Source organism: Diplotaxodon limnothrissa, linkage group LG6, assembly GCF_057381915.1.
Source record: "Diplotaxodon limnothrissa isolate DT_005_m linkage group LG6, D_limnothrissa_male_GT1.1, whole genome shotgun sequence".
NCBI classification, from domain to species: Eukaryota; Metazoa; Chordata; class Actinopteri; order Cichliformes; family Cichlidae; genus Diplotaxodon; species Diplotaxodon limnothrissa.
The window spans coordinates 20,371,893-20,397,081 of record NC_140601.1 but is presented as its reverse complement, the minus strand read 5'-3'; the positions used below and the strand labels follow the sequence as shown (position 1 = coordinate 20,397,081).

Here is a 25,189-nt window from a genome sequence, read left to right as displayed (position 1 = left end):
ATGGTGTTTGTTTTACTTTTACTATTGATTGAACATAAACTGCATTATGTAAGACAATGTCTATTAACTGAAGCCAGATCAAAAAAATATGTCACTAATAAGACCACCAAACCAGATGGCCCTAACTTGTTAAAGTAATTATGATCCGGTCTGAGGTAAAAAAGAAAAAAAAGATATTCATAACCAACATATGCTATAAATATGACTCATAGCCTCCTACTACGAAGCGGTGCGCCGTTAGCCAAGTTGACGTTTAATTATCGATTGAGAGAGATAAGACTGCGTTTGAGTGGCACAGGCCCGGAGAGAGGGTTGCTGGCCCTGTGAGCATATATCGATGTCAGGGTTTACCTCAGGGGTGAGACAGAGAGGGCAGGGACTCAAAAGCTTCCTCCACGTGAACACGCACATGGCCGTTCTGTTTACAAACACTATCCCGGCATTCCGCAGCGAGGAAGGCAAGTGAGATGTTATGTAACCACCCCTAAGCGAATAGCATCTCTTCCCGCTTCTCACCAGGCCGCTCCTCCTACGCTTGGATGATCTTCTTAAATACTGTTGTCGCTGGTTGCGCTGACAGAAGTTAAGAATAGAAAAAGAAATTCAAAAGTCACTTCAGTCACTGTCGGTTTGCCTGAGACTGTGGCGAGACTGTGAGCAGGTCTTTTTCTTTGTGCCATTCTACATTGCTCTCGTGCAATTCTAATAGCATCAAGTCCGGAGACTAAAGAGGCCTTAAACGTGCCGTAAGCTTTTTTTGTGATTACAGCTTACAAAGCCATCACATGGGCGCAGATACCGTGGAGGACACAGTGTAGTCCACAGTAATGTCTCCATTGCACAGTCCTGCATGGTTAATTGGATTATTCATTAAATATTTCCTGGACACATTCATTAATCAATTTAGAGCACCAAGTTGCAATGTAGTACTTAGCATTTTTGTTACTATTATTAGCAAGAGAAGCCTAGCAATTAAAACATGCACATGGCATCTCTTAATGCGTGACATGAAAATCTTTGCAGATAAAAGCAAAACCAGGAAACAATAACTCCTGAAAATGATGGAGAAAACTTGATAAACCATATGCATACATACTTTAATCATCCACACTAGTGGCCAATTTATAATCACCAATTAACGGAAAATCCAGACCTTTGGCCTGTGTGAAATTGGGAAAACCAACACACCACTATACCACCACTCAGATTCCCCATCATTGCTCACTTCCAGTTAAATGAAATCAACCAAAAAGTGGAGGTTTAATTCAGAACTATTTATTGGAAAAGAATTTGCCTGTCAAATTGCATCTTTTGTTTTTTTTTATAATTTTATTTTTTAAGGGTTAAAAGTGCGGAAACTATCAAAATCTGCAAAGCTTTGTCATTATAGCACAATCTAAAGGAGGTCCAAAATGGTTAAAACAGTTGCTTTTGATTACTACTTGCCCTCTTCTAAAATGGATGTTAGATATGAACCATTTTAGTGCTGCGAGCTGTCACTATAAAGGCCCCCTGTGGTCTACACAAGAAGCATAAAAGTAGACAGCTGGCCAAGACTGCTATTAAAAGTGTAACCCTACCAGAGGCTTTGAGTGACATCACTAACCAGTTCTGGGGAGTTAGAGTGGCTGTGGCTTAATATTAGGTTTCCTAAGTGGAATGTACAATTGCAGCAGTTGGAATCTTTCTGAGCCATAGTGCCCAGTGATAACTGAACTGGGCTTCATCCACTTGTTTATGATAGGAAAGGTTGCAAGTATGACTTCAACTCTTGTCCTGAAAGAATACAAACTCTTGCCTGCAAAACAAATTGCAGTATTTAAGTAATGGACTGCCATAATTTAATGAAATATTTATGTAAACACTGAAACAATACACTGTTTACAGAGGCTATACTTAGCAATTCATTCTTGAGGTGTGGGATGACATATATGATTCATACAACCCATACTCCATACACAAAAATATTCCTCTCAGAAGGATTTGTGATTCCCATTCAATGAGTCACGTGCCTCCTACTGAGTGAAGGTAAAGAAGGAGCTTAGAAAACAGCGGCTTAGGTCAGGCTGCTTAGAAACCAATGAGGGATCATCTCAAAAGCTTTCCAGAAAACTAGAGAGCACGTAGAAATGTTTCTCAGGCAAAATGACTGTTAACCCTCCTGTGATATATTTTTGGCTACACATTTATTAAAGTAAAACGAAAGAACCTGTTGCCAAACTTGCCTTAGTTTGTCATGACAAAGAAAAGAAAACACAAACTTCAATGAAACTGAAATTTGCACTGATATCCACCTACGATCCCTTTGCCCCCGTTTTTGTGTGGCATACTTTCCCTCCAATAATAATTCTGCATTTTGCTCTGTTTACTGTCCACCTCTGCTTCCTGTTCATCCACAAACTGGTCTGGATTTGAATACTGCAAACAGTCTAGAAGCCTTCTAGGCTTTATGGATCATGCTAAATTATAGTGGATATGAATTTTAAAAAATTAAGTGGAAAGTCACTTAGAAGTTAACATTTGCAACTTTTTACAAAAAATTGCTATATATTAATAAAATCAAAATTTAATGATTTTTATATCATTTAAATCTATGAAACTAGAAATAGTGATAAGATGCCATAATAGATAGCAAAACTGATGAATGGGTTTAAAGAAAATTTTCAGAAATGTTGGGATAGGGGAAGCAAATGACTTCATAGAGAAAAGAAACCATGAATGCTAAATGGTAGATAGGTTCCAGAGAAGCGCATTGCATGATCCAAAATCTGTCTTTTTTCAAAGAAGGCTTTTGTTGTTTTAACAAGAAAATGCTAAACTATGTTCTGCACATATTAAACCAGCATGGTTAAAAGAGTAAATGTGTCTAGGAGCTAAACTGACCAGCTTGCAAGTCCAGAGTAATCATTGGTCAAATGTGAACAGTTGTTCTCCCTAGTTTCTAAACACTTATAGTATTGCTACTTTTTTTGTCATTTCATCATTTAAAGTAAGCAGTTATTTTTGAAAAACAATAGAATTTCTCAATTCTAAGATTAGATGATTCTAAACTTCAAACATCATGAATAATTTCACTTTAACATAATTTGGTATTTCCATTTTAAACAACATATCTAAACTTGACCTTTAAATGTGCTGATTGACACAGATACAAATGTAGGCCTCTGAATATGTGGCACAGTTGAATTACTGGCAGGATCAACCCATAAAGAACACGTGTGCACCACAGCAATGCAACCTCTTCTGCAGTCAGCCATGCTAGGGTAATGGTTAGCCCAGATGGGCTTTGAAGCGCTCATAGGACATTGCCGTGGCTACCATGCACTCAGAAATTAACTTTTGCTCTTTGTGCAGTTCATCAAGTTAGTCAGATATATTGACTGTTGCATAGACAAAGGGCTGGAGAGAGAAAATAGAGACAAGCCCTCTGGAAGGAAGAGTGTAGCACTGTGAGGGGTTGGGCGCAGGTCAATGGGTTTGTACGCTCAGAAGCCAATGTCTTCAGTGTCCATGTGATCCAGCTTGATGGCAAAAAAGATTTAGACACTATGTGTCAGCCTCAGAGCCCAGTAAGGATTCTTTGTAGCACACGTGGTGACTAAACTGGAAATATAAAGGCTAAAAAAGTTTTTGGAGTGACATCAAGTTCAACTGCAACTTTCAGGATTGACTGCTCTGGGGGAAATATTCAATGCTGAGGTCAAGGTAAACAACATCAAAGACAATGTCTTAGTGAAACGTTGTTGGAGGGAAGGCTGTGGGTGAACAGATTTGGTCTGAATGAGTACAGACTCTTGTATTAAAAAAAAGCATGCAGCTTTTAAGGAAAATATTGTGACACTTGCTATTGGTGGCCACAAATAACACAAGGCAGAGTACATGACTGCTGATTCCTGAATGGCTGCCATAAAACAATATAGTGTTTGCAATGACTATACTTGTTAATTCATTCTTGAGGTGTGAGAGATAATTTACATGATCTGTGACCTTATTGTCTATTATCATGGGCAGCTGACCATTTGGTTAATACTGAATCAACCCAGTAGCTAAAAATTAATACAGTGCACTTTGAAAATATTCAGAGCAAGAACAGTGAAGGATGACCAAGAATCTCATTGTTACTCTGACTGAGCGCCACTGTGTGAAAATGGAAAAAACTTATAGCAATCCAACTGACTCTGTGGGCATGAATATTGAATATCTGCGCTTTATTGCTGAGTCACTGGTGACAAAATTCTCATTAAATCCAACTTGAAATTTCAGTTGATGTTGCTCTCAGACTTGGAGAAACAAGATTGTATGGCCTGATGAACAGATTCAAGTTTTTCCAGCTCAGTCAGACACCTCACTTGAATCAAATTAAGTATACCTGTAGAGAACTAGAATCTCTCTCTACTGACAGTACCCATTAAACCTTCATGACCTTCACAGATCTGAAAAGAAAGAATTCCCCAAATGGTGCAAAGTTTGTTGCATCTTACTCAAAAACACTCAAGACTGTAACTGCTGCCAATCACACCTTAACAAAGTGTTTAGAAAAGGGTCTAAATAAAGTCTAACTCAAATACATACACATATTAAAAAATGTCCGGACTACAATTACATTTGAAGCAAAATTAACAACAGTAAAAATAGTTTACTCAGGCCCAATGTGAGTCAAATGGAAGACAAAAGTAAAACATGCCCACACAATGTTTTGCATGCATTTGTCATATTCCCAGAATACCAGCTGAACTAGTTGTATCAGAAATGTTCAAAGATGGGGTTTAACACCTTCAACAAACAACTTGAGTTACTCATGACACTGTCAACCACAAGAAACAAATCATCAGCTACTCCTCAGACTTAACCCACAATTAGACCCAGTAAAAGAATTACAAATAATAATATCTATTAAATGCTTTGGGTCTAATATAAGGGGAACACAGTTTCTCTGGAAAAAAGAGTCAAGACATAAAACCTCACCCATCAGCAAAAAAAAAAAAAGTTCAAAAAAATGAGTGTTTGAATTGGTCTTGAATTAGCAGTGAGAGTGATTATAATTATGAATGGCCATGCAGATGATATCCATTAATCTTTTCCCTCTCTAAGTTTGTATTTTTCCCTTGGGGAGAAGTTAACTGAATCGGTATTGTACATCGTTCCGGTTTTACTTGTCTATCCATTTGCATATATTCCAGCTAGATGATTTCGGGCTCATCTAAAGTAAACGATGTGCCTAAGTAGTGTCAGGTAGTGTACATATTTAAATAAATAATACATAATGTTTGCCCTTTGCCAAAAACAGTGATTTTAAAAACTGACTGACATTAACTTCAAGTGTGTGTTCGGGTTTTTAAATATTTAGATATTAAGATATAGCGTTTATGGCTTTGCTGTTCAATTAGCATTCACTGGAAGTCTACTATCTTGCATCAATTACAGTCATCAGTTTCAGCATGATTAACCATCTCATGAATGCTGCATGCTACAGACTTACTTTTCATTTGTTTTTGTTTGCTTGTTTTTGCATGTCTATGACATTTCTGCAGAACACATATAACCTGATTTGTCCTGTGTATATCTGTACTATATAGCATACATTAGATTAGAGGACTGGTTTGCTACATGAACTGAATGTAGGAAACAACATCTTACAGTTCAAAAGAATTACACTAAGTTTGATTAGTTTAAATTTTACTCTCTCAAATAAAACTATAGTTAGGTAGTTATGTTTAAATATAACCAAAAAAGGCAACGAGACAATAAGCTGTGACAGCACAAAGACTGCATTAGGAATCTCCACAAGTATGTCACATCTGCCTTGCATTAGACATCAAGAACAATGTAGATCGTACAGATCCCTTCTTCATATGGATGGGGAGGAGGCTCTCTGGCCAAGAAATTACAAACAGAAGTTTATGCCATCTATGTGTTTGATTTGATCTAATAATCTTGGCTTAAGATTCCGTTAAAAAAAAAAACAAAAGGATTATGCTTTTATTTACATGTCTTTGCATTTATGCATCGATGTAAATTCCCCATCAAAGTGAACTTTAGAAAAGTGTAACGTAGAGACAGTTTTGTGTCATATTTAAAGGTAAGCGTGTCATATGTGAGCATGAGTAATTTATTCATCATGAATGATCCCCTCGATAACCGGATTTTACCTCCACTGTTGCCCTGGTTGTGGTTAATTACTCAGGGGTGAGAAACCGAGAATTAAAAAAAAAACAAAAAAAAAAAAAACAGATCTCTCACTCCAGGATGCCATGTGATACAGACATCCGTACATCACAATTTTGTCATTAGGCCATATACAGTATCAACAGGTAAATGCTGTGCTGAGGAAAAAAGAAAATAGACCTGAAGTTGTACCATTCAAAGTCAGTTGCTACCCCCATGCAGCAAAGCCTTGCAGCAACCTTTGTTGCCATTAATGCAACCAATATGTGTCCCATCAGCAACTCACAGCCTCAAGCCTCTGCATTCCTTGTAATAACCTTCACATGTATCTGCATCTGCTCTATAACCAGCTCAAAAGATCACCCTTAACAGAAACTTTCTATCTGCCAAACATTAGACAGATGCATTAGCAGAAAAGACTTTCTAAAGGTCCATTCTCTACACCAACCTGAAACAGTGCTACATTCTAACAACTCAAATGTACTTAGTGTGTAGTGTGGTGTAAATGTGCTTATTTGTATGTGAACACAAACAACGTTATCGTAACAGGCTAAGTAACAGGCCAGTACCTCACAGTCTATAAAGAGACCAAAGTGTGTAACAAAAGGTGGTTTTAGGTATTGGTTTCAGCTGTGTCGAAATCAGGAAACTGAAATATGGCAACAAAGGTCCGACAAGTACACGAGGTTTACTTTTATCTAGGTTTTCGACCCTGATTTTACTTTCCTGTTTAAAATGTTTAGATAGGTTTGTGCCCCATCTGAGTGTAGATGCCAGTTTCGTTAAGCTCCCTTCATGTGTAGCAACAAGATAGAAGCACTGAAAACATTAAAATGCCTTCTGACTGCAGACGCAGGGGGGCCCTTTGTTTCTTATTAAAAAAAAAAAGTGTCATATGTTGTTCAGACTGATAGAAAGAATGAGAGGGACAAAGCATAAATCACCGTGGGATGTGCATTGTACACGCTGTGTGAGCAAGCCATGTGACATAAATCACAAGTGTGAGATGCCTGATAAAGAGACTCTGGGGTGCAATACAAGAACATAACATAACATCTGTCCTATTGCGCCTGATGAACATTTGACCATCGTTAACAACACATGCTTGAGGGACAATACCTCACATTGTGCCTTAAGAATTGATGTGTGTCTTCTGGTTTTCTACACTTTCCAGTCCATCACAGTTTATCTGTAAAAAGATTTTCTCTGAGGGAGTCAACTCCTTTTGTTGATAAGAGTTTCCTTGTGTTTGCCCATTTATTGATGGGGTATTAAAAAGTAGACCCAAAATAACCCATAACAAATAATAATAAGATTGAGAGTATGATATTTCTGCAAAAACTTTAGTAACCTTAGATGAATTTCAAGCTTGGAGTTAAAAAAAAAGAAAGAAAAAAGATTGTTTGCATATAAGTGGAAAATAACTGCTTGTTTACATTGTCAGCTGGAATGCTGAGGTGCTAGAGGTCGTTGGGTTTGTAGAACAGCAAGTTCGGCTCTATATTTACATCAGGGATTTGATCGCTGTAGAATGCAAGTCATCTGACCTAATTACCCCGATAAAGCGTTGCTAAGGATGAGATTTCACTCACGGTTGAGCTGCCTATAGTCTGACCCATCTAACTGGCCGCACTCTGATCAAATAACATTAAATGTAAGTAACATTTATCATCACGCTACCATGCAGTTTTTTTGCAGGGAAATCTCATGTTTCTGCAATTATGTGGAAATTTGAGTTAAACCATCCACCTAAAAAATATGCATAAGAGGAAACTAAATATTTTAATGGCTGGCTGTCCTGTTCAATGATATAGGCATAAATTGCTATAGCTATAACATATACAATATTTCAGAGTCATTATTATATACAGCTGTTAGAAGTTTCAAAAATACTTCAGACATTCTTCAGAATATGTTGTCACATATTCTCATGTGCAGCAAAACTGAAGTCAAGTCCAGTTAGCCAAAGTCATCTTATACACAAAATGAAAAAAATTGGATTTCAATTTGCATCCTATTATTGCTTTCAAATGTTTTAAAATCTACTCAGTATCAATACTTGTGGCTAAAAGAAGAGGAAACAACATTGCAATAGTGAAGCAATGGGTCAGTTAGAAGATATTACAATTTAAAAAAAGAAAAATCATATCTTTCCTTTTTACGAGACAGTTCACAGAGCATGTAGGGTTTCTCTTTATTACACAGTCAGAAAATGTATAGTCTTTAGCCTGGGTGCATGCTCAAGGTTCTTATCTTTTAAAGCAGGAAATTACAAATGCACTCTTTTCAACAAAGAAAAGGAAATGTGCACTTGAGATTATGGCTTATTCTTGGGACTATTCTACAAAAGTGCGGTGTGGCTTGGCAAGCATGTATTTGATTTACAGGTCTGCTACACATCTTGCTTTCTTTAACAGCAAGGCTCCTTACCATTGCTGCCTAGGTCTAAAGCTTAAAGCGCAGAGACCTGAGTCTTCCAGCAGCTGTTGTTGGAGGTGAATGTCACATATGGCTGCCAAGTCACGCCAAACAAACCCCATCTACTATGGCAGTTCTCATATTTCACTCGCTCACTCTGGGAATAACAAAAACACAGTGGAAGTCGAGTGTATTTAACACTGTTGCACTTGTGCTATGAAGACAAAGCAATGTGTTACAGACTGCATATTCCCTACACACATAATTTAATGCAAAAGAGAGAGATCATTTGTCATGTTGACTGACAGACTAAAATTACACTCTCCTTAGCAAACCAAAACCCTTTATTTTTAAAGAAAAATATTGATTGTTCAGGCTACTGATAAGGCCCTCTTGTGTAAACTGCGTCCATTGTTTTGCAACACTAGTCCCACTGTGTCCATAAGTCCACTCTTGTCTATAGGCTTCAAAGCACTTTACAACTTGTCATCTATTAATGGCAGCAAATGCATAGTTGCATAGGTAATAACTATGTACAACGGCTGTTCTCAACTGTACTAGTTCGATGGAAGGGAGCAGATGAATGGCAGACATAAGTAAAGATGAACCTGAAGCGTAATTACAAGGCAGAGGTAAGGCTGTGGCAGACAAAAAGAAACCAAACGACAGTAAATAGGAACAAAGAAAATGACAACAAAGGTCTGTTGGGTATTCAGTTCCAGCCATGTAAGCTGAGTCATATCATAAACTGAAACAGAGTGCTCATTCCCTGGTGGACATCAGCTATAAGAAAGAAAACCAAAATAGATCAAAGCATTATAACTCCCAGCAGGCATCCACACTAAAGTCACCGCAAAGCTATGCCTCAGCTTAGTTTAGTGCTCTACGTCCGGACCAAAAATAGATCTTTCCATAAATCACATCTAACAAATAGTTAACAGGATGAAGCTAACACTTCAAATCTGCTAAAGCACTCAGGAGAAACAGGATCTACAACTTTGCATGAATGTTATGTGTGTTTTTTATGTTTGTATGAAAGATAGACGCACACACAGCTGGGATCTCTGGCTTTGTTCTGGGTTTGCAAAGATTTTTTTGTTACCAGTGTGGGTGTATCCTACTGTGACAAGCTGCTTGGCTCAACTTGGTCGGTTGTAAACCCTGGAGTGTCCCGCAGGAATAGAGCCGCACTGTAAGCGGCTTTGAGCCAGTGTTCAACTCTTGACTTTGTTACTGATTTACAGACTGTTGTGAGAACCAGAAAAACAAAGTAGTAGTCACAAGGGGTCAGGGGGTTCCCGTCATTCGTCTGCCTCACAGAGACATCTTTTAAAAATCAAGTTTTAAAATATGATTTTTATTTAAAAGAGTTAAAAATACAGGTGCAATAGTAATTCAAGTACAAATCCAGAGAGAAATACTTCTGGGTTTTTTTGGGGTTTTTTAAAGGAAGTGTTACATTGTTACTCATTCAAACAGAGATTGTTAAGTAGGCAGTAACTTTAGGCAGTACTCTCCATACTTTTCAGAGATTATTATCATCTCTCATCTTTTGAGTCTTGTTTTGTTTTTTGCAGCAAACTGCACAGTAAAAAACAGATTCAAACAAGAATTTGTAAGATTAGCAGATGAGCTGCTATGGATGAGAAAATTGAAATGCTGCATAAATGAAAATGCCTTCCAGATGCAGAGACCTACTGCCATTCATCATAAACAGCCAAGCTTATAGCTCTTACTGTCCTCATTTGTCAAAATAACAATACCTTGGTTTTAATACCTATGACATAATCCTAAATGGGTTCAGTGTCATTTCTGATCAGTTATTTTTATAGAAAGCATTCTGCCTTAGTCATAGACCAGTAGGAAAAAAAACAAAAAACAAATGCCACAGTAGGAACTTAATACAAGAAGAGTCAGCACATCTTTCATGGCTAATTTTTTTTTCAGTACTTCTGTTTATTTATGATGATAAACTCTGTCAACCACAGTATTAAAACTGCCAGTTGGACAAAAAATTCTCAATAAATTCACTTGGCCAAACAGTTTTCTTCTAAATATTCTTCCGTGACATGTTAGCATGCTAGAACAGTCCACCGTTTTGCTAGCAGTGAGCCATCTTGTCAGTCAGTATTTTTATTTCATAGTGTCACTTAAAATGTCATCTTTTCAACACCCTTTTCTCTTTTTTGTGTGTACAAAGTCTGCAGAGGTTTTCAAGGTACCTCAGAATTACACTGATAACCTCTGTGCTGAGCCTGGAGCACTTACCTGTCTATGGTCATGCCAATGCACCTCTGGCTGGTGTTACTGTAGTTTGTTCTATAACTCACAAGAACTGCTGTAATTGTGTTGCCAAAGATTTTTGCCTGTTCTCTTACTCTGCTTGTAAATTTCCCTGTTAACATCAATGTGATGTTAACAGATCAATTCATAACCACATTCATCCAAGTGAGTTAACCGGAGATCACAAATTTAAGTGTCAAAGGTTTTGTAAGATTTATCTCACTGACCACAGATTCATTTCAATATATCACACAGAAGTTTCTAGTTTGGAGTTGCGTATTTCAGTATAGCCATTATAAAGGTCATGATATTGATTGCTCGTAAAGGTCTGCACTTTAAATCACTTATTGTTTCCACTAGTGGTACATAAGTGGCAAAAGCTTGTGATTTCAGTTGTTTCGTTTCCTTTTTTTTTTTTTTTTTTAAACTGTCGACTGGGTGTTGAAACCTTGCAAAATGGCAAACATAAATTTCAATGAAGTTCTAAAAAGTCTTCAAAAAATTATACATAAAATAATCAAAATTGTCAAAAAGACACCTTTGAGGTTCATCTCCCTAGCTGTGCTGGGAGCTTTTTTCGTTTTTAGTGTGTTGCTTCCCCTTTCCACCTGCTAACCAGCCACTGGCAGCTCTGTTGTGACAACAGTGGAATCTTTTAGGAACCTTGTAATAGCTTTGCTTGTTAGTAGGAGGTTTAACGCTCTAAATGTGGCGGTCTGGAGGGCTGCTAATGTCTTGGAAGAGTGATTGATAGAAGATCATTATGATAACCAGCTTCTCCAGACTAAGCTTGGCCTGGCAGTTTCCTATCATCTTGGTCCAAATGAGTGGGTCATATGTAATTTTTTTTCTTCATTCTTGATCTATTTAGTTTTTAACTATTTATGAATTGAGGAACTTTTTAAAAAAGTTTTTCACCCAAAACTTTCTTAAGCTGTTACCACAGGAACTTGATTTTAAAGCCTTAAAAGAATATACACCAGACAGGGTGTCATTATGTATGATTGGATATATTAAATATTTGACTAAAATGACACAAATTTAAGATATTTGCCTAAATTACTGAGCCTAGCATGTGTTTATGTGAACGACAGAGGTTTTCCTTCTAAATTTAATGAGCTTCAAAGTTTATAAAGCTGTGGACATAAGTTCTTTGAATGACAACAGCTGTTCTGTAGCTCTAACAGGTTCCAGATGTTATAATTGTGCCCAGTGATGGAGTATAATTATAGTACCTCTCCTATTTAGTATTTTTTTCCTTTCCTGCTTCCCCAGACATCAGTCAATACCTATAGTGAACCTCATAGTTGGTTTACAATAACAAGACTGCTTTTGTGTGAATCTAAAGCTGCATACAATTATGTTAGTATGGTATTATTATAACATTTTAAGATAGCCATAGCAACTGGCATCTGTTGTGACATTTACTTATTTTAAGTGTATTATGTGTTTATATGTTGTAAGTGAATAGTTTACATTTCTAAGTCTTAAAAATCAAAAACAATTTTAACTTCATTAGATCGGTGCTGTCCTGTTGAAGATATTGTCTCAAACCCGGCATTGGCAACTAGCATTCTTCACCCTGATTGTAGATATTCACAAAAAGACAACTGGGTAACAAGACAACTCAGTGTCAGTTATCGATCACTTCAGTTATTCTCCTTTATCCAGTTTTACTTTAATACTGAATTAGGGCCCCTCTTGGTGCTCAAAAAAATTCCTTTGGCATCTGCAAAAGAGTTTCTAATAATTATGATGGATTAGACTGCAGTTCATTGTACCTGTGCACTGCAATGGTTTTGCAGATGCTGTAGATGTGACATGCATTAATAATTACCCATATGGAAAAGATATATATAAATCTTATAAAGTTTGTATCTGTCTTGTGTGAAACTTGTATGAAAAGCATACAAGAGTGAAAACAGATATAAGATCCCTTGAAAAATTATATAATGAAACTTGTATGTTTTGGATACTTACTAAAACAATGTATGAAAGTAATGAGAAAGTGGCCACTTTCATGAGTAATCACATATAAGTTTTTACGATTTCTTTTCCATATGGGTAAGAGCAGCAGACAAAAATCAATGTTCAGCTCGAATCACTTTTGCTTGCTGCTAAACCCTCTACTTCATATTCTTGATATATTAATATTAACATAGTTTTATACATAGGTATAATTCTCTAGAATTTAAATTAAACTTAGAAAAGTACAAAACTCTGACTTCCTGTCTCTTGGAACTGAACTGTGATTGTATTTAACATAAACATTTTACAAACATGGTGTCTAAAGGGATACATAGACTGGATGGCATCATCCTGGTTTTCACCAACACTGACAGGAATCTTGGCCAGGATTTATCCTTTACTGCTTACACTAAACAAATATCTCTCATCTTCATAACTAGAAACTGAAATGGGAGACATACTGAAAGTGATACTGAAAAATTAGTTAATGCAATTGTTACTTGTAGACTGGACTATTGTAATTTAACAGGCTGTTAAAGAACCATGAAAAGCCTGCAGTTGATCCAAGACATGGCAACAAAAGTACAAACAATGACTAGAAAGAGAGCTTATAGGCTGATAGGTGTGCATTAATAGGCAAGCCTGCACTTAAAATGTCACAGAACAACTGATCAAGTACTACAGTCTAACAGAGGGAGGTGAAGTCTATGAAAGGTCCTGCTGTCATCTGATAAACATTCAGTACCCAGCTTAAATACATTACACTATGTGCTATATTCAAAAATAGGCTTCTAATTTAAGAGTACTTAGTAACACTAAGAGTTTGTTAGCAGTGTAAATGTGAGTCATAAAAACATTTAAATAAATATGGTTGGTGTTAAAGGACTGAAATGAAAAGACTTTACACAAAGGTTTACACAAAAACATAATAATGAGGCTACACTTAAAAATCAATCTGGTGCTCTTGGGTAAATCAATTTTCCCTCATTTGTTTAGGATGCAGAAATGAAAGGTATCTAACTATATATAGGGCAAATGCATATTACACTATCTCTACACCAGCAGTCCCCAACTCCTGGGCCATGGACCGGTACCGGTCTGTGAGTCGTTTGGTACCAGGCCGCGAAAGTTGAGGCTCGGATGTAAAATTTATGGTTTTCAGGGTTTTCATCGTTAACTCTTTTCCCATGTTGTAGTTGTGTTATTTTGCAAGAAATATTTATGCGTTACCATAGAGACCAGAGAGCATTAAGGGGCAGAGAGGAGGACGTTACTCTCAAAGTTGTTAGCACATTTCAAGAGGATGCTGCTAATAAATGTACACAATGACACAATGAATTTGTGTTTATTATTATATTTACAAAATACCAAAGTTTTTGTCTTGGTCGTATCATTTTATTTTGTTGTATTTATCCACAACACCTTAAAGGCCGGTCCGTGAAAATATTGTCTGACATTAAACCGGACCGTGGCATAAAAAAGATTGGGGAACGCTGCTCTACACCACCCAGCCATTTTTGTCCTTTTAGTATTAGCATGGACGCATTTGCTTTCACAATGCATTACAACTGTTGACACATCCCTGACCTAACCTTGACCTGTATTTCTAATGGATAGGTGCACAATCAAATTTTGCTGAGGACTAATCATTTTGACACAATAGTTTTATGACTGTTTGCAAAAGACAAAAAATCTTATTTAAAAATATGTTTATATTTAAATAAATTCAATAGCAAATTCCTTCCTGTCTTTCAGGACGGACAGAGGGCAGCCTTGTGTATGGACTCTGAGCAGGCCAGATGGAAACAGAAGAGAAGAGACATGAGAAGGAAGAAAGTTTGATATTAGAGCAATTTGGCACATCTCACAACATCCCTCATAAACTCCAGAATGGAGGCCAGTTTTCAGAGGGAAATTCTCTGCAGATCACTGGGGATAAAAACTGGAACCATTATAAACCCAGCACTGATGCCAACACTTTAAAAAGGCACAGGGAGAACTGCAACAACCCTGCTTCAGAACAAGGGTTGCTGGATCAAGGATCCTACATCATGAATGGAGAACTGATGAATGGAGAGTTAAAGCATGCACTTACTGAACAGTCCTTATTGGTCCATCAGTCCAAGAAAACAAAAATTGATTCTGAGATTAAAGGAAAGGATGACATAAATTCAGATTTATTGGAAAAGTTTCCTGAACTGACAACAACAAATGAATTTGGATGCAATTCCCAAACGTCAGATATTAAGTTCGATAGCAGGAACTGCAATTTTCGTAACAGAGATATTTTCTGTGTGCCACGAAATAAACAAGTTCCGAATGGTGCTGTATCATCTCCCTCAACCATAGAAAGCACCCCAGGTGATTTGTTAGAGAAAACTTTGTCTCAGTATTATCCTGAGCAAGTCTCAATTGCACCACAAACATCTGGGTCACAATTAGATGCTGTCAATAATTCACTGCCTGATAAACTGTCCAGTGAAGGTGCTCAACTTCCCCCTATGACCTCAGGATTGCCCAATTCAGCACAGATGCCTGGCTCACAGCAACAGCAGGCTCAGGCATCTGGAAATACTGAAGGAGGCAACAATTATAACTCTGTCAACTATGTACTAAATGGATACTCCAATAATTTTGGAGCAGACGACCAGCAGACACAACAACATCAGCAGTCAACATCATCTTATTCTGGTGAGGAACTGGCTCTGGGACAGCTGTCAGGCATGATCCTGTCAACAAATAATGCCAAAATCCCACAACAGCATCCAAATGGTGCGCAGTGTTATCAGGATGACACACGTCATCAAGGTGTATATGTAAAAGCCCACCAGGAGTTTAACGGCAGTTCCTTTCCAAACTGCAATAGTTCCCTACAGCCAGCAGAGGCAGAATACGAGTCCTTTCCCAGTTCTGGGACACAGAAACTGGGGCATGGTGAGGAAAACACGTCTAGTCAGCATCTGCAGCATGGCACTGATAGGGATCGCCACTATGGGATTCAAACCCAGAACTTTCAAGAAAATGCTGTAAACCCACTTAGAGCTGAGAGTCAGGGACCCATGGGATCCAGACTCCAACAGTTACACCACACTGGTATAGAAAACGGGATGGAAAACACGTCTCAGCAGAGAGCCAATTTATCTTGTTCTACCCCTAACCAGAGAGGCTGGAGAGAACTGAATTCTTCACATTCCCAACAGCCACCAACAAGTGGCCCATCATCTCAGGCACAAGAGCAGGATCTGTGGAGGAACTTCTCTACTAAGTCTATGTCAGAACAGCAGACAGCTAACCCCCCGGATCATGACCAGATGTTTGAGCCAAACCCAATGCAAAGATTTCAGACACAGAGAGTTTTCTCTGATGGCAGCCAGGGGTCTAACTTCCAGAAGAAACAGCAGGATTATCTGCCAATGCAAACGCATTGTGCTTCAGCTCAGCACAACACTGCCTCTGAGTGGCAGCAATCAAATTCTGAAGGAGCTCAAATGCAGCCGTCTTTAGCCCAGAAAATGCCAGAGCAGCAAAACTTCACTCAAAATCAACAAGTTGACAGTCGCTGCCAATCCCAGATGCAGTCAGAGCGCTTATGTGAGGACAATGACCTCCAGGAAATATTGTCACCTGGGTTTTTGGCAACACAGCAACAACAGCACTGTCAGCTCCAACGGCCAATGTCCCAGCCACCACAATTCGAAGCGCAGCAACTAAAGTCTCCCAGTTACAGACCTCACAGTCAGCCTCAGCCAGGTCAGCAGCTGCTTCAATCCAATCAGCCTTTTGGAAATGGTCCTGCTCAATCCAGCAACCAACACGTCCAGCAAAATGACCATGCAACATTTAGTAATATTAACACAGTAGAGATGTCACAACATCAAAGGCAGTATCCACCAAACTCAGGCAGCACTAACCTCAAGCAATTTCAACCACAGCAGCCTAAAAGCCACTGCCACCAACCCAACCACGTGGACTTTCCCCCAAACTCCACACAGTCACAACCTCATTTACCACAAGGTGCTTTAAGCCAACAGGTCACAAAACAAATGTATCCCAAAGCTGAACAGCAGCTGAAGACATCTTGCACTCAGTTCCAAAGGGGACCTCAACTACCTCTGGGACCGGCAGGTCCCCACGTAGACTTTCAGAGGCATGCAGCCCTACGTATGCACCTGTTACAAAAGCAAGAACGCCAGGGCTCTCCTCAAACCCCTCAGAACTCTAGTGACCCTAAACATATCCAGAGAGCTGTGAAAATGGAAAATGGACCCAGACTTGAAATATCTGGGTTACAGAACCAGGAGCATCAGATACACATGCGAGAGGCAGGTAGAATACAAATTAAGCAGGAAAACCAACAATCTCTGTGTGAGCAAAGTAAGAAGCAGGCAAGTATCATAGCCTCTATGGAACAAAGCCTGAGACAATACCAGCTTTCACCTGTGTTTGAGAAAAAATCCATTGTCATCAATGCATTGAATAAAGTCAAAGTAGAATCTTCTGGGCCTGTCACAATCCTGTCAACCAAAACTGATGTGAATGGAGTAGAATCATCAGCACTTGCCTCATCCACTGAAGTTCTTAAAAAAACACCTGATTCCACCCCTACGAAGGAACAACTTCTACAAAGTTTTATGGATTCTCCTGTGAAGCTGTTGAATACCCCTATAAAAAATCTTTTAGACACCCCAATGAAAACACAGTATGATATTGCATCCTGTCACTGTGTTGGTAAGTCTCTTAAGTTCAGCCTAAAACAGGATGGGCCAGTTGTATTGTATATATTAATATGTTTTGCTTTATGACTAGAACAAATAAGTGAGAAGGATGAAGGCCCATACTACACTCACTTGGGGGCAGCACCAAGCATTGCTGGCATACGGGAAATGATGGAAAAAAGGTTAACAAAAATCTGAAGTGGAATAATATGACTGTTACATAGCTACAATGTACAGTTTTACCTGTGTTAATTTAATTGCTTTTATTCTGCTTTAAAGGTCTGGCCTAACAGGGCGCGCCATCAGAATTGAGAAAGTAATATACACCGGGAAGGAAGGAAAAAGTACACAAGGATGCCCCATAGCCAAATGGGTACAAATATTTTTTCTATACTCCCCCTGAGACTTCCCTTAAATATCTTTGTGTGCACATATTCCCATACTTTTCATCATTTCAGGTGATTCGTCGATCCAGTGAAGAAGAAAAGCTATTGGTTTTGGTGCGGGAACGCCCTGGCCACAGATGTGCAACAACCTGCATCATTGTTGTAATTCTAGTTTGGGAAGGGATTCTGCCAAGTCTAGCTGACCGCCTCTACCTCGAGCTAAGTGAAACTCTAACAAAACATGGAACCCTCACCCAGAGACGCTGTGCTCTCAATGAGGAGTAAGTGACACCACTGTGTAAATCACATTTAGCCACTCAGACTTGATCTAATATTTGCTATCACATATTTATATAATATAAAAACTGTATCTTAAGGATCTCCTTGCCAGTGCCAAAATATTCCACCATTCTCTAAACCAAACAGTTTTCAGTTTGTTTGTTTTTTTGCGTCCATGGAAAATATAGTTAATGCCTTTGCTTTTATGTATTTCTGTTCATTACTTTTTGTTTTTTTGCTTCAAGTCCAGTTCCCCCTTTGATCATGAGATTATCATTCTGACTATCACAGTCCTAATTTTTGCTCTGCCCTTGCAGGAGGACATGTGCATGCCAGGGATTAGATCCTGAAGCCTGTGGAGCATCATTCTCCTTTGGCTGTTCCTGGAGCATGTACTACAATGGCTGCAAGTTTGCCCGGAGCAAAGTCCCAAGAAAATTCAAGTTACTTGGAGATGATGTGAAGGAGGTACTTTTTGAAGTTTAAAATATTATTCACATTGTGTTTACCTTGATTAAGCTGACATGCTATTCATCTTAATGCTTACAATTTTCCATTTAGGAAGAGAGAGTGGAGAGCAACTTTCAAAATCTGGCAACTTTACTGGCTCCCTTGTATAAAACTATGGCACCTGAAGCTTATGGAAACCAGGTGAATATCTGGACATATTTTTCTTTCTTTCTTAAACTAAAATAAAAAATTAAAATACAGTTTCTTATTACCTGGTAAAACCTAAACCAATTAACATTTACATACTGCACATATATTTATATGTGGCTAATGCAAATTGCAAACAGGGAAGTTTTTGGAGAATTTTATCCACCAGAGGGGATTTTAAATCAAAGAATCAAGATGTGAAGGCTTTTCACTTTAATTCTGGGAGTTTCTTAAAAATGACACTGAAACTTTTTCAAAATTACAGCCATTTTGGTACAGTGCTTTATTCTCTAAAGCTCAAAAGTACGAAAAAAAGCCCAACTACATATTTTTTTTAATAAAATCTATTGCTTTCAATGACAGCCTAAAGTCAACTCTTATCACACCTAGATTGTTTGATTTAAGATCAGTGTTTGTGGTGTACAGAGGCAAAGAAAACCTGTGTCCTTGTCCAAATTTTTATAGACCTTTCTTACAAGAAAGCTGTATATTACTGTTAAGCAGCCAAGATTCAATCTTGTTCTCTGGCATGTATGAAAATGCTAGATCAATGCTGCAAGTGCATAACTTAGGCCTGTTTATCACTGTAAACAGTCATTGTAAAGTGAGTGGGTTACTAAAACCCAAGAGGCAATACGAGTGAAGATCTTTATCCTATGATGGAACATTTCTATCTCGATGGTGTCATTTCTTCTATAATGAAAATGTCCTCATTTATAGGGTAAGAGAAATCCCTAAATGTAAAATGATGTGCACCATAAATTATACTTTTATAGTCAGCTGATCTCACCCTAGTTGAACACCCATGGAAAAGCCGAGGGGAATCATGTGGTCTATATTAAAAAACATAAAATAAAGGAACTGTAAAAATTGTCTTCGTGTAAACAGTTTTGAAGAATTGTCATAAGTGATTTATGCTACCCTAGTAGAACACCTTATGTTGGCTTATCATTTTGTTGTTTTTTGTAGTGACCTTCACAAACTTTTAGGCAGCTTATTTAAATTAACTTCTTTTTGTTCCTGAACACAGGTGGAACATGAACATAGGGCTTTGGATTGCCGTCTTGGGCTCAAGGATGGCCGTCCTTTCTCTGGGGTTACTGCTTGTATGGATTTCTGCGCCCATGCTCATAGAGACCTCCACAACATGCAGGGTGGCAGCACTGTGGTAAGGATAAAAAAGGGAAACACATTTCTCTAAGTACTTTAGAAAAATGCCGGTTTTTGAATTTATGGCTTTGCATAAATTCAACCTGCAAAGCCATTTAATTCAGATAGTAATTCTTTTATTTTTTTTTCAGGTGTGTACATTAACGAGGGAGGATAACAGAGGGATTGGAAAGATTCCAGAGGATGAGCAGCTTCATGTCTTACCTCTTTATAAAGCTTCCAACACTGATGAATTTGGAAGTGAGGAAGGTCAACAAGAAAAAATACAGTCAGGGGCTATCCAAGTTCTCAGTGTTTTCCGCCGCCAGGTGCGCATGCTTGCAGAGCCTGCTAAATCTTGCCGACAAAAAAAGCTGGATGCTAAGAAAGCAGCTGCCAACAAGAATGCCATGCTGGAAAGCTCCAACGATAAAGGAGAGAAGGCCAAATCAAAAGCTGGCACTTTTGAGAATTCTACTCAGAGCAATCCAATGGCAGGTAGGGTAACAAATTATTTTCTCTTCATAGGTATCCATTGATTTCTCTGAACTGAGCGGTTTCTGTCATATTTCAGGCTTGCTTCCAGAACAAAATGAGGTGTGCATCAGAAGTTAGTGAGGGTGCTCTATGCCTATACAGCTTACCAGGGCTGTATAGGTTGGACAGGTTTTACCGTTGGAAAAACATGAAATGTATTCTAAAAAAAAAAAAATAAAACATTACATCTTTATTGATTTATGTAGATATATAACTTTTCATTAATGGTACAGTGTAGGTTGTCAAATGTGTCTTTGTGGGGGAAAGCGTTAAACATGTTTTTTCTTTGTAGCAACATATTGTTGGAACACTAAATTGAACACCAAAAGACCCACAAATAATGATTTTACAAAAGGTGACACAATGGATTTTGTTTTCCAGGACTTATTCCAGGTGCTGTAGGAGCAACCCGTCAATCATGTCAGCCACAACACCCCCTAGGGGTCCATCAGCAGCAGCAACACCACCAGAGCATTCTCCCTCCTTATCCTGGCTCAACAAATGCTGCTTTCTCCAGGTTTCCCAACCATAATGGGTCTTTTCCAAGCACTTCAAAGCCAGGAAGTATATATCCCCATCAGCCATCATCTTCCAGCCCTTATCCTTCCCCACTCCATGCATCAAACTCATACATGAATGCATCCAATCGTCCATACCTCGGTTATCAATGTAATGGAGGAATTCCCTTTGACAACTACAATCCATATTATCCCCCAAACCCAAAGCACTTAGAAATGTATCGACAACAACGGCCGACACTTTACTCAGAGCAGCAGTATGGTATACGGCGTTATGAGGTCAATTACCCACCAAGATATGGTGAGCCAGGCTTACAGGTCAATGGTTATAATGCCAGCAGCATTAGACCAGTTCCTCCCATGCGACCTTATGGACCTTATACTCCTAACAGCGCCTCAGATCCCCGGTTTCTGGACCCCCTCTCAAGAGCATCCTCAGCCCATGCAAGCGTAGATTACAAAACTGCTATGAGCAAAGGCAATCGGTTTGGAGAATGCCCAAATCCATATCTGCCCCAGAACCCTCAAATGCTGTCCCCAGGCCAAGATCCTTTCCATTTGCAAATCAAAGCAGAGATGGGTATGCCTGGTCCACAAATGCTTTCTGCTCAGTCTGGCAGTATGTGTTTAAACCCTGAAACACAGTCAGGGTTAAGGTTGCCAAATGGAAGCCTCATGGGTTCCAGTATCAAGCTGGAGCCTGGAACACCACAGACACCCACCACGCCGCAAAAGCCAGAGCTGTGGTCAGACAACGAGCACAATTTCTTAGACCCTGATATTGGTGGAGTGGCTGTGGCACCTAGCCATGGCTCTGTCCTTATTGAGTGTGCAAAACGGGAGCTCCATGCGACAACGCCCCTTAAAAATCCAGATCGCACCCACCCAACCCGTATTTCCTTAGTGTTCTACCAGCACAAAAATTTGAATGAAGCCAAGCATGGTTTGGCACTGTGGGAAGCAAAGATGGCAGAAAAGGCTAGAGAGAAAGAAGAAGAAGCAGAGAGGAATGGCGGTGAGGGGACTCCTAGCAAGACCAGCAAAAAGGGGCCTAAACGTGAGCATTTAGAGTCATCAGAGACCACAGGGGAGCCTCCTTACAAACGTTATATCAAGGCACTAATGGAGGGATCTTTGTCATGCACAACAAACACGTATGTCAGTACATCTCCGTACGCCTTCACCAAGGTTACAGGGCCTTACAGCCAGCTTGCGTAGAAAACACTCATTAAGAAGACCCTTGAAGGTGCTATGACAAACAAGACCACAGGCACCAATGCCCTCCCATCACCCTTTTGTTGTAAAAGGAACCTGTGATTAGATGAGCTACAAATCACCTTTCACCTCTTTAACAATCAAGCTTTACCCGTTTACCCTACAAAGGTTGTATTTATTCTTCTTTGGTAACTTTTGCAAGATACAAACTCTCTGGTGCTTTTACTCTGATACACACGGATCTATTTTAGCTGTAAAGAGTGAGTTTTGGTGGTTTTTAATTTTCTTTCAAAGTTTTTTGGAGATATAATCTTGGCATAAAACACTGACTTTTTGTAAATGACAACATTCACGGTGCTAAAAAATTATGCTTATTACCTTTTATTTTAATTCAAATGCCTTTACACTAACTGCACAGATAAATGTCAGCGGGACACCGGAAATATCATGCCAACATACAAAATGCTTTTCGAAAAGCCAGTGTTTTTTAAAACACATTTGGTAATGATAGTTGAAGCTGAAAAAAGTTTTGGTAGTACCTTTAAATTATAAGATCTGGTAAAAGCATATGTCTGCATTGAAAGCATGTCATTTCTAAGCAACACATTGTGACATTCATGAATTTGTAAGGACTTGGGGGTTGTATGAACAATCCATAAAGGTGTCCATGCAAAAGTTTTAACAGTTTTATCAATTGCTGGTGCTTCTTTCACTTTCCTATGTCATTTTTACTGTAAATTGAGCCATTCTTTTATGGTGCATTTTTGAAAGAAAAAAAAAACAGAGAGAAAGATCTCGGTTTTTCTGGTTCTTTTTCCAGGGTTCCTTTGTTTATCAATTTTTTTTTTAAACGTTCCTTACAACAGGTTAATTGAACACACCTGGTGATTGTGAATATTACATGTAGATTTTTCTGTGGTGCTTAGTAAATGTGCTTTTTAAACACTGAGAAACATGATACTGGGTAAGCTCAGTGTCAGTTTCAGAGGGCAGCTGGCTTGCTGTGTGGTCTTTACTTATTGTAATCTAACTGTAAGATAAACAGGTGAGATTTGTACAGTAAATTAATATTCCTTTTGGAATTCCTGTTAGAGATTTTTTGTTGCAAAGAATGCTAACAGCCTGTTTCACTGTATTTCTTTGGGTTTCAAATGAATCTATTCATAAGGTGCTACTCAACCTACTAGAAACATAAAATGTGAGACTCTTTGGGAGGTGAGAAGGCTTTTAAATAGTGTACAGTACAAACCTGTCATATACCTCAAACATTTGGCAATAGGATTATAACATCTTTTTCTTTCTTTATTCGTTTATTATTTTCAAAATGTTGATCACACTTAAAATTCAGGCCACCAAAAGGCATAAAAGTTCATTTCTTACTTTCTTATGAATCTGCAAGAAAGTATTACTTGAACTTGAATCTTTAATATTACTGCAAAAATCAGGGACATTTTCAACTAATTTTGTGTACATCTGCATTGCCTGTATTAATGTGGTTGGTTTTTTTTTTCATATTCAGGGACTTGCCATTGCATCCTGAATCCCAATATGGTTCTTGTTTGTTATATTTCACACAAAATTATTTTGTGTGGAAAAATATACTTTCCTGCAGTTTTGTACGTATATTTTAGCAAGGAGAATGGAGGTAATAGTAATCTGAACATATATGCACTGAGCTGACTAAAGGGAATGATATTGACTTAAAAAAAAACAAAAAAAACAACAAAAAGCAATTTTTTGCTTATGTTACGAAGCAAGACCAGAGCAGTGATTAAAATAGTTGCACATCTTTGTGCCTGTGTATACATTTATTTATAACCACTAAGCAACTGTACAATGACTTCTTCCCAATCTATTTGATTGAATTAATGTAATTAAATTAATGACAGTCATGCTAAAGCAACAACTCACCCCACTTTTCAATATTCATTTTCTTAAAGCACTTCATTTCTTTTTCAGGAAAAAAAAATGTAATGTAGAATTTCAAAACGTTTTATTTAAACAGATTGTTTATGTGTTAAAAAAAATAAATTATGTCACAATGTACATACCAAGAATTTGTATTTCAGGAGTATAACTCATTCTTCAATGTTCATGTTGGTTCTTTTTGTTTGTCAATTCTACCATAGTTCGTCCTTTGAGACCCTTTCCCAAGTTAAAATGATTTTGGTTAGATAATCCAGAAAGTTTTTTGTAAATATTACACTCACTGTCGCTGCAATGGTTACAGTTATAGTATCCCCATAGTTCAGTCAGTAGTTCTAGTTTTTTTTTTTAAAATCTGTTCTGTAAAAATAATCATATAGAAATGTTAAATTTCATTGTACAGTACCCAGCTACAGTAGCAGGTCGTTGTTGAGAGAGCCAAGGTGTAGTAAGAAATAGCGGGTTAAAAAGCATAGCCATACTTGAAGATGCTTCAGAGTGATTCTGAGTGAGTCAACATTACTTGAATGATTTTCTGGGCTTAGCTAGTATGCTCATCTCAAAGGTTAAGCCAGCAGTTCATACACACTTGGTCTTTTTGCAGTTAGACACTAAAAGGTATAAAAAAAAGTGCAACTTTTTGCCTGTAATTTTACTTTTTTTAAAGCTTCCCTAGTTCTCTTGAAGTTTGGTATGCTACAAAAGAAAAAAGAAAATCAAATTGAGGATGGGTATTAATACTGTAAGTATTGTAATGTACTGAATGCAGTTTATTTGAAAGCTGTTTATTATATCATTCCTGATGTTGCTGATATGTGGGTGTTTTTTTAAATAAAATTTATATTTATTTAAAGCACTTTTATTTGTTACTTCCAAGTTAATCACAATATCTAAATTCTGTGTTTTATCCACAAGTTGAAATTTGTGATGTGAACTTATAAAACACACATAATGTTTAAGATTTTCCTTTTAA

At 38.0% G+C, this 25,189-nt stretch overlaps 1 protein-coding gene across 2 annotated transcripts in view; it reads left to right on the top strand.

The window, feature by feature from the left end:
• Positions 1–25,032, top strand: part of tet2 (tet methylcytosine dioxygenase 2) — a 28,923-nt gene extending 3,891 nt beyond the window's left edge. The window contains exons 1-10 of one of the 2 annotated variants that reach the window (XM_085356921.1): positions 3,136–3,705; positions 14,590–17,562; positions 17,641–17,731; positions 17,829–17,922; positions 18,008–18,216; positions 18,532–18,682; positions 18,776–18,865; positions 19,902–20,039; positions 20,173–20,518; positions 20,939–25,032. In XM_085356921.1, coding sequence (XP_085213047.1) covers positions 14,634–17,562; positions 17,641–17,731; positions 17,829–17,922; positions 18,008–18,216; positions 18,532–18,682; positions 18,776–18,865; positions 19,902–20,039; positions 20,173–20,518; positions 20,939–22,293 — 5,403 coding nt within the window. In that variant the 5' untranslated portion in view covers positions 3,136–3,705; positions 14,590–14,633 and the 3' untranslated portion in view covers positions 22,294–25,032. Of the gene's footprint in view, positions 1–3,135; positions 3,706–14,589; positions 17,563–17,640; positions 17,732–17,828; positions 17,923–18,007; positions 18,217–18,531; positions 18,683–18,775; positions 18,866–19,901; positions 20,040–20,172; positions 20,519–20,938 lie in introns of those variants that run through there. The other variant, XM_085356920.1, reaches the window with a different exon arrangement.
• Positions 25,033–25,189: the final 157 nt, after the last annotated feature.